Here is a 10,654-nt window from a genome sequence, read left to right on the forward strand (position 1 = left end):
CTACGTCGGCCATGGTGGAGGAAGGCGAGGGAGAGGTGCAGGGGACGAATGGAGGTGTCCAGGGGCTCGGGGGCGCGACGTGGAGGTCGTCCAGCTCGTCCACGGGCGAGGCGACAAGCAGGTGGCGCCGTGGCGAGCTCGCGCACGCCGGCGTCACCTCTCTGCCTGCTCTGGCGGGAGCAAGCAGCTGACTGGCCATGGGCCAGCACAGTGCTGGGCCGCCAGGTGGGCTGCCAGGTAAGTTTCTTCTCTGCTTTCTTTTTTTTTTATTTGTTTCTGTTCTGTGTTTTGAAATAGTAGAAATACTATTCCATTTAGGAAAAACCTGAAAATATTCAGAGGCACATTTGAAAGTATTCTCAACAACCTAAAAATACCTTCATGATTATTTGGGCATTTTAAAATATTTATAGGATTTAAATTGCCCAAATGCAAATACTTATGGCTTGGTGCAAAAATCCAGAATAGCCTCCAAAAATATGAAACCACTTTTGGCAGAGGGTTTTGCCAGGACCAAAGCTGGTGAACATTTATGGAGGGCATTTCAGGTTCATTGAAAAGGATTTTAGTAAACCCTAGTTGTGTTCAGGGGGGTGCTGGGGGTTTCTGGCATCCCCATTTCAACTTTCTGGAAAAAGTAAACATGATGCAACACTCTAATGCATGAACTAGCTAGGATGTGACAACTCACCCCCACTCAAAAGAATCTCGTCCCGAGATTTAGGATCCGTTGGGAAGAAGGTGGGGTACTCAAGTCGAAGACGATCCTCCCTTTCCCAAGTAGCTTCTTTCTCGGAATGGTGTGACCATTGAACCTTGAGAAACTTGATGTTTTGGCGTCGAGTGGTACGCTCGGCTTGATCAAGGATTCGAACGGGATAGTCCCGATATGTGAGATTATCTTGGAGATCAAGCGTTTCGTGGTCCACTCCACGGATTGGATCCGAGAAGCAACGCCTGAGTTGAGAAACGTGGAAGACGTCATGAACCTTGGAAAGATGCGGAGGTAGTTCCAATTGGTCGGCAACTTCTCCTCGCTTGGCAAGAATGCGAAAGGGTCCAATGTAACGAGGAGCCAATTTGCCTTTGATACCGAATCGATGGGTTCCCTTTAAAGGAGTAACCCGAAGGTAAGCCTTCTCGTCAACCTCAAAAGTCATAGCCTTATGTTTGCGGTCATAATGGCTCTTTTGGCGAGATTGGGCTGTTTTCAATTTCTCACGAATAATGCGAACCTGCTCCTCTGCTTCCTGAATCATATCCGGGCCAAAGAGTTGTCTTTCCCCGGTTTCTGACCAGTTAAGAGGCGTTCGACATTTTCGTCCATAGAGAACCTCGAAAGGAGCTTTGCCCAAGCTAGCTTGATAACTATTGTTATAAGCGAACTCGGCGAATGGAAGGCATTTCTCCCAATCCATGCCGAAAGAGATGACAGAAGCTCGGAGCATATCCTCCAGAATTTGATTAACTCGTTCTACCTGACCACTTGATTGAGGGTGGAAGGCGGTGCTAAAGGAGAGACGAGTTCCCATAGCATTCTGGAAACTTTCCCAAAATCGAGAGGTAAAGAGACTTCCACGGTCTGAATTAATTTCCAATGGAACACCATGAAGAGACACTATTCGGGAGATGTACAAGTCAGCTAGCTGGCTCGCGGTTATACTCTCACGAATAGGTAGGAAGTGAGCTACTTTGGAAAGACGATCAACAACAACGAAGATAGCATTATTCCCTCTCTTGGTCCTGGGAAACCCGGTAATGAAATCCATACCGACTTTATCCCATTTCCATTCAGGAATAGCCAAAGGTTGAAGGGTGCCAGCAGGCCGTTGATGCTCTGCTTTAACACGACGACAAACGTCGCAATTAGCAATGTATTGAGCAATTTCTCTCTTCATCCTAGTCCACCAAAACCTCTGGTGTAGGTCTTGATACATTTTAGTACTACCGGGATGAATGGTGAGAGGAGATTCATGAGCTTCCTTAAGGATCAATCGCCTCAGGTTGCGTACCTTGGGAACCACTAGACGGTCTCCAAAGAACACAACACCTTGGTCATCAACGGAGAAACAATCCGCAACTCCTTTCTTGATGTTTCTCTTAATACGGGAGATTCCCGGATCTACCTTCTGAGCTTTGATGATCTGATCTGTAAGGGTAGGTTTCGCCACCAGGGTGGATAGGAACCCTCGAGGAACAATGTGAAGGTTAAGCTTACGGAATTCCTCGTGGAGAAGTGGTTGACTTTGTTGTAACATCAAGTTGTTACAGTAAGATTTACGGCTTAGCGCATCAGCCATGACGTTGGCTTTGCCCGGGGTGTAAGTTATTCCTAAGTCGTAATCTGTGATCAGCTCGACCCAACGTCTTTGCCTGAGATTCAAATCCGGTTGGGTGAAAATGTATTTTAGACTTTGGTGATCGGTGAAGATCTCGCAACGGTTACCGAGGAGGTAATGTCGCCATGTTTTGAGTGCATGGACTACGGCTGCAAGCTCTAGATCATGTGTGGGATAATTATCCTCATGTGGACGCAACTGTCGGGAAGCGTAGGCAATCACATGACGATCTTGCATGAGTATGCAACCTAGTCCTTGTCGCGAGGCGTCGCAATAGATAACAAAGTCCTTAGAAAAATCTGGTGGTATGAGTACGGGAGCAGTTGTCAGGCGTCTTTTCAGTTCCTGGAAGCTGAACTCGCACTGTGGGGTCCACTCGAACTTTTTATCTTTCTTGAGGAGTTCAGTTAGAGGTTTAGCAACCTTGGAGAAATTCTCGATGAAGCGGCGACAGTAGCTCGCTAAGCCAAGGAAACTCCGAACTTGCTTGACCGATTCAGGTGGAGTCCAGTCAAGGACGGCTTGAACTCGCTCGGGATTGACACCAATACCCTTACCAGAGATTACATGGCCTAGATAGGTCACTTCTGGCAACCAGAATTCACACTTAGAGAATTTAGCATAAAGGCGATGCTCTCGAAGTTTCGTCAATACTAGTCTTAGATGCTCGGCATGTTCTTCCTCATTCTTGGAGTAGATGAGTATATCATCGAGGTATACTACGACGAACTTATCCAAATACTCCATGAAGATCGAGTTCATTAACCGAGAGAAGGTGGCTGGAGCATTGGTTAAACCGAAAGACATGACGGTGTACTCGTATTGGCCATAATGAGTAACAAAGGCCATTTTAGGAATGTCCCCGTTCTTGATTTTGATTTGATGGTAGCCCAACCTCAAATCCATTTTAGAGAAGACTGAGGATCCAGCGAGCTGGTCATACAGATCGTTGATCCTGGGGAGCGGATACTTGTTCTTGATAGTGACTAGGTTGACAGGTCGGTAATCTACAACCATCCGATCCGTACCATCCTTCTTCTTGACGAAGAGGACGGGGCAAGCCCACGGAGAAGAACTAGGACGGATGAAACCCTTTTTCAAGGACTCATCGAGTTGTTTCTTAAGCTCGGCTAGCTCTAGGGGTGCCATCTTATAAGGTCTTCTAGAGATTGGGACGGTTCCTGGAACAAGGTCTATCACGAACTCGACATCCCTGTCAGGTGGAATACCTGGTAGTTCTTCTGGGAAGACATCCGGGAAGTCACGGACTACCGGAACATCTTCAAGGTCTGGAAGAGGGTTGGCATTTAATGAGTAAAGCTGACGCTTAGACACTCGGGTCAGAACATTGACTGTCTTGCCCGACGGATGGGTGAGTTGAACAGTCCTAGTAGAGCAATCAATCTTAGCATAATGGGCTGACATCCAGTCCATACCCAAGATGATGTTTATGTCTGAGGACTTGAGGCTATTAGTGATGCTAGGAAGACCAATCTGTCGACAAGAATTTCATTTCCATGGCTTATCCTAGAGGTTTGCCACTTAGAACCAGGGGTTTGGATTACCATGGAGGTGGGCATGTCACAAAATGTGGTGTTGTGCAATCGAGCATAGCTCTTAGAGATGAATGAATGAGATGCTCCAGTATCGAAAAGAACAGTTGCTGGATGGCAATTAAAAAGGAGCATACCAAGGACGACGTTGGGATCCTCATGAGTTTCTTCAGCTGAAACGTAGTTGACATGGCCACATGCAGTGGTGGCTGGCTTGGCGTAGTAAGTCTTTCCTGCTGGCTTACCACGGCCAACGGACTGTCCAGGTTGATTGGGGTTGTTTCGGGGGCACTCGCGCAAATAGTGACCCGTTTCTCCACACTTGAAGCATGTCACAACATTGGGGCGTGGAGCAGCATTAGCAGCGGGGCCACCATAGACCTTGGGCAGTGCATACTGCTGGTTGGGGCGAGGCGCCTCAAAGGATGGCCTCAGAGTGAACCTAGGTGGCAGAGCAGTGTTCGGAATCCAGACCCGGCGCTTCTGAGATCCGGAGCCGGATGAGGAACCAAAATCGCGAGAGTGCTTGCGTGAAGCGTCGTAGTCAGTCTGTCCTGTCTCAGCACTGATGGCCTTATTGACCAATTTCTGGAAAGAGGTGCACTCGTGCAGACGAAGATCACGGCGAAGCTCGGGGCTAAGTCCCTTACGGAACCTTGCCTGCTTCTTGGCGTCGGTGGATACCTCTTCAGGAGCATAGCGTGCTAAATTTCCAAACTCACGGCTGTATGCATCCACAGTCAGTCTGCCTTGGGTGAAGTTGCAGAATTCTTCCCGCTTACGATCTATGAGACCCTCCGGAATGTGATGCTCACGGAAAGCCTCACTGAATTCAGCCCAAGTAGTGATTTGGCCGGCTGGGCGCATAGCCTCAAAGTTTTCCCACCAGAGGCTAGCAGGGCCTTCGAGGTGATAGGCAGCGTAGGTAACCTTATCAGCTTCGGCTACGTTGGCAGAACGTAGCTTATGGGTGATGCTGCGAAGCCAATCATCCGCATCGAGGGACTCAACGGAATGGTTAAACTTCGGTGGGTACAACTTGATAAAGTCATTGATGGACACCAAGTCGTTCCTCTGATGACGTGCATTATTCTGCTCAATTCGCTCTAGCAAGCGGTTAGTCTCACGCTTGTTTCTTTCTGCCTCCAGCATAACTTCGGCCAGAGAAGGCGGTTGAGGCAGATTCTCCCCCCTAACTGCATTGGCTTCACCCTGCGCCTGGACAGCAGGGTTGTTGCGGGTGTTGACCATCCTAGGAGAAACAAGATAACGGTTTAGACAAGGATGGCTAAATTCTTGGCAGGGAAATGCGGAATGTAATGGATAACACGGAATGCAGAGATGATCATCAGTATGACATGGTAATATAGAAACATATATATATATATACGAACGGTCATACACACCATACATAGTTTAGTACAAGCCCAGGTTGGAGTACAGCTACGATGAAAGACGATACATCTCATCAGAGGCATTCCAAGCTCCTATACATTATTTTTCTACACCTCCGGAACGTGATACACACCAAGTCGTATCCCACAAGACACGCAGGGCTGTGGTGAATACAACTGTTACAATACTAGTGGAACTACCACCAACTCAGACGTCTCTGTAGTAATCTTCATAGAAATCACCGCCATGTCCTGGAAGCTGAACATGATCATCTGGAAACAGTCGGTCCTGTGGAGCTTGCGGTCCATAAGGACTCGGGTGTGGCCTTGGTCCAACAAACGCTGGCAGACGGGGTCCACGAGGAGGGGTGATGCCTCCTACATCACGCCATTCCATACAATCTGGCAGACCAGACCGCACGGGGTACAAGTCCCTCATGTCCATATACCTAGCCTGCACGGCAGGTGCAAACCGTGTCAGAGTGGCCCAGTGATCAGAACGAGCATTAAAGAGCTCCATTCACAAGGCACGATTCTCACGGTCCTTGTCCTCAAGCATCTCGGTGGTGGTGCGGAGTAGTGAATCCTCATGGGTAGGATCACAGTAAATAGCCTGATAGTACCCTTGTGCCCCAGGGAATGATGCTGGCATATAGCGGAAGTCAGTGTTCTGAAGCAAGGCAGTTCTGGCTCGTATGATAGTCATCATTGAGTAAGCTGCGTCCTGCACGGACATCTCGATGGTAACCCCAAGTCCATAAGAGCAATGGAGGGGTTCAGTGGATCCAGGATAGGAAGGGTAAATCCTGACTGTGCAAAAATATTGGCTTTGATTAAAGTCTCGAAACTGCTCCTCGACGGTATACTCGGGATACCATCGATAGCCTGTCTCAACCATCACTCGGACCAGCATGGCCGTGTGACCAGGTACATCGAGGCACCGGTCAGACGAACCACTTGATTCTGGGAACGGGTGGCCATCTGAAAGCACGAAATAATGCAAAGGCATTAGAATTTCTAGGAGAATTCGGACAGGATAACGGCTGTAAATGCTCGGAAAGACTTGAAACATTCGCAACAGTTTGCAAAACCACTCAACAACATCATATCAAGATTCTGGTTCAACCAACAACATACTAAAGGTAGTAGAAACTGAACCGAAGCATGGAACCAACAATCCTATAAGTTATTACGGATTAGTAACACGTGAACCTGATAGAGAGAAGAGAGCCTAGTCCTTAACCCACGTAGAATGAGAAGAGAATGACTCAGATCAGAGGGCATGAGGTAAAGGAGTAAAAGCGCCTTACGTTCCCTCCCACAATCAATTCCCCTACATATAACTAAAGCATTTCTAGACTCGACATCGACCAGTTTGGCTTAACGCACCTACAGGCAGTCCGGCTCTGATGCCAACGCTGTCAGGACCCCGATTCTAAGTCACACCGATCTAGCCTGTAACACCTCATATCACATTGCGGCCTCACGCACGGTACTCCCACGGGTGTCGCCTTACCATGGCCCGGGACCGTTTGCGCCTTTTGGCTCACGTATATGACAATGTCGCTAGCATCCATATGACAGAGAACCCGGGCCGACATGGCTAGTCGTGAACCCAAAGTGGCACTAACGTATGGGGACAGGCATACATGAATCAACATCGAACGTGTCGGTCAGCAGCGTGTGAATCCGGGCTGTAGCACTGGGCTAACAGGACTCCGGGAACCCGGGCTGTAGCAGGCTAGGCAGGACTCCGGGGATGTCACCGCGTGACATTTCCCCGAAGGGACAGACACAGGAACGATATGAAACACATGCCGGCCAGTCAAGTGTCCAGAGCAGTAGTGCTGGGCTAGCAGGACTCCGGTGAACCGGGCTGTAGAGGACTACTATGGCTCAAGGAGGCACTAGACTACATTTCCCCATAAGAGAGGCTGCCAAGGATAAACAACCAGATTGTCGGATCCCACACATACCAAGCATTTCAATCATACACACAATATGCTCGATATGTGTAAATACATCATGGCATCACAACAAAACTCTACAACTCCAAGTACTTTATTTAAAGGGCTCCAGAGAGCCTTACATAACATGTTCATACAGATAGGGGTCACATGACCCGACACTCAAGTCATACAATCATACAAACACATGCGGAAGCAACTTGTCTGGGTACAGACACTAGAAAGGAAGAAGACTTGACGAAGCCTGTCTATCTACGTAGGCCCTTCACAAGCGTAGATCACCACCTGGGTGGCAAGTCACTCGTCGTCGTCGAGTTCTACATAGAACCCATCGGAAGGGGCGGTGTTGTCGTCTGAAAACAGTAATTGAAGCAACATGAGTACAAAGGTACTCAGCAAGTCTTACAACAGATCCTACTATAAATGTTCATTCTCAAGAAGGTAGTGGAGTTATTGCAGCAGGCCAGCTTTGACTCTTGGCTAAGCTATCCTACGAGACACCACTTGTAAAATAGTTTTCGCACACGAGTCCACTAATCACCATTTCAATACTCCACCATGGATCCTCCCTCGTCATCCCACGAGAGAGCCATCCGCGGTACTCACACTTATCTTGAGGCTTTTAGTAGTATCCATTTACTTTTCTATGAACTTCATAAGTGACCAAGTAGTCCTTTACCGCGGACGCGGCTATTCGAATAGTTTTATACCCTGCAGGGGTTACTTCGTCACACACGCTCTCACCACTTACCGTCGCTACACGACATGTACTCGGCAACCTTCAAGCGGAAGCCCAACGTGGGTGTCGGCCACAGCCTACCTAAACACTCAAGTCTCTAGTCCAGGTTTATCGCCTATTCAGGTTCCATCCGCAGGGAGTCCGGCCGAGGTTTCCACATACGGCCCCAAACGATGTGTGCAGGGTTCCTGGACACCAAACGGGCGACTCGGTACACCGTGCCACGAGCCTACCGCATCACAGCCCACCCCTTGGTCAGCGCTGTCCACGGCCTCCAGCTTAATACAAACACTAGAAACTACGTGCAACTCCTGGACAGAGGACAAGGGTGATTAAGAAGCCGAGGGGGTCCATTGGTTTCAGGCCCAATGCGTGGTAGTAGCTGAATCTTAAATCACGCATACAGATCTCAGTTCTTAGGGACGGTCTCAATGAAACAACCCACCATGTACTCCTACATGGCCTCCCATCGATACCTTTACCAAATCGTATTCAACACCTCACTCTCATTACCGACACACGCTTTCACTCTAGTTCATCACCCTGATGAGCCAGACCTGACACGACTCTAAGCGTAGCAAGCATAGCATTGTAGGAACACAACATGGCTCAATCAACTCCTACACATGCTAGTGGGTTTCATCTAGTTACTGTGGCAATGACAGGTCATGCAAAGGAAAGTGGGTTCAACTACCTCAACACACAGCAGTTTGAATCGCGTTGTCTTAATGCATTAAATGAGAGCAGAAGCGAGAAGATGGGTTTGTATCGAAATGATCAATGGGTTGCTTGCCTGACGGAGTGGTGGTGGAATGCTGCCCTTCAGTTGGATACTCGTGAATATCCTCGGAGGCAGAACCTACCACGATGAACACATCGAAGCACAATCAACACCAAGCAAAGTGCAACAATATGATGCATGCATGAGACATGGCAAAATGGATGTATTGGGCTAATGCAACTAAGACCAGATGGGTTTGGACTATTTTGAATCAAAGATTCAAATTCCAAGTTCATAAATGGCCCATGTTAGTGCTTTATCTTGTTCTGCATTAAACAGTAGGTTAATTTGCTTAAACATGCATGAAACCAGTACAGATGGATAGAATGGATTTTTCTGATCATTTTTCATATATAAATCTTTTCATTCTGAGCTATAGATTATTTTCTATGATTTTTTGAAGTTTGTGATATTTTCTGGAATTTCCTGTATAAGAATAATTCCAGTAATTAAATTACTTATTGCGTCAGCAGTGTGTCATGATGACGTCAGCAAGTCAACTGGGCGGTCCAGGTCAGACCTAAACGGTGGGACCCGTCTGTCAGTGTCACAGGGCTAATCCTATTTTAGTTAATCTAAACTAGGAAATTAACAGGGGCTGGCCCCACATGTCAACGACCCAGGGGAGTCAAACCCCTCGTCAACGGGCCTGACACGCCGGCGGTTAGCCGCCGGCGAGGTCAGCGGCGCTCCTGTGCCTCGGGTTTGCTCTACGGGGCACCGTTCGAGGCGCCGTTGGGCTCTACGGGTAGCTGACGCAACGGCGCGTCCGTTGGTGGCCGTGGTTGGGCCTGGGGTGGCCGGAGTCGACGGCGGCGAGCTCTTTGCGGCCGCCGGAGTTCGGGTGCCGACGAAAACAATGACACGGTGCACGGGAGGATCAATGGTTAGTCTCTACGGGTGCTGCATGTGCTCACGAAGATGACAGACATATGCACTGGACCATTTGGTCACCGGAGCCTCGTCGGCGACGAGCTCGTGCGGCGGCGCGTGCAGTGCTGCTGGTTACGGTCGAAGCAAAGGGCGGCAGCAAGAATGAGAGGAAGGGGAAGGGGCAGAAGCTCACGGCAAAGGCGATGAGCTAGGCGGCGCTGTCGGGGACGAACTGCTGTGGTGGTGACGGCGAAGGGGATCTCCGGCGGTGGGCGGTGAAGGCGAGGTCGGAGCAGTGCCTTCGGGGCAAAGCGAGCGCTCGGGGCCCGACTTGCTCGAAGGAGAAGGCGACGGTGGAGCTGCTAGACATGGTCAGGTGACGCGGAGACGGTTGTGGCTACGGCTACTCCGGCGAGGTGGCAGCGGCTGCGTCGGCCATGGTGGAGGAAGGCGAGGGAGAGGTGCAGGGGACGAATGGAGGTGTCCAGGGGCTCGGGGGCGCGACGTGGAGGTCGTCCAGCTCGTCCACGGGCGAGGCGGCAAGTAGGTGGCGCCGTGGCGAGCTCACGGACGCCGGCGTCACCTCTCTGCCTGCTCTGGCGGGAGCAAGCAGCTAACTGGCCATGGGACAGCACAGTGCTGAGCCGCCAGGTGGGCTACCAGGTAAGTTTCTTCTCTGCTTTCTGTTTTTTTATTTGTTTCTGTTCTGTGTTTTGAAATAGTAGAAATACTATTCCATTTAGGAAAAACCTGAAAATATTCAGAGGCACATTTGAAAATATTCTCAATAGCCTAAAAATACCTTCAAGATTATTTGGGCATTTTAAAATATTTATAGGATTTAAATTTCCCAAATGCAAATACTTATGGCTTGGTGCAAAAATCCAGAATAGCCTCCAAAAATATGAAACCACTTTTGGCAGAGGGTTTAGCCAGGACCAAAGCTGGTGAACATTTATGGAGGGCATTTCAGGTTCATTGAAAAGGATTTTAGTAAACCCTAGTTGT

At 49.1% G+C, this 10,654-nt stretch overlaps 1 protein-coding gene across 2 annotated transcripts in view; it reads right to left on the minus strand.

Annotated features, from left to right (window-relative positions):
* Positions 1-7,509: 7,509 nt before the first annotated feature.
* LOC123078297 (uncharacterized) overlaps positions 7,510-10,654 on the minus strand; it is a 12,551-nt gene continuing 9,406 nt past the window's right edge. The window contains exon 2 of one of the 2 annotated variants that reach the window (XM_044500754.1): positions 7,510-7,606. In XM_044500754.1, coding sequence (XP_044356689.1) covers positions 7,519-7,606 — 88 coding nt within the window. In that variant the 3' untranslated portion in view covers positions 7,510-7,518. Of the gene's footprint in view, positions 7,607-8,785; positions 8,852-10,654 lie in introns of those variants that run through there. The other variant, XM_044500756.1, reaches the window with a different exon arrangement.

The sequence above is a fragment of the Triticum aestivum genome, chromosome 3D (genome assembly GCF_018294505.1).
Source record: "Triticum aestivum cultivar Chinese Spring chromosome 3D, IWGSC CS RefSeq v2.1, whole genome shotgun sequence".
Lineage (NCBI taxonomy): Eukaryota > Viridiplantae > Streptophyta > Magnoliopsida > Poales > Poaceae > Triticum > Triticum aestivum.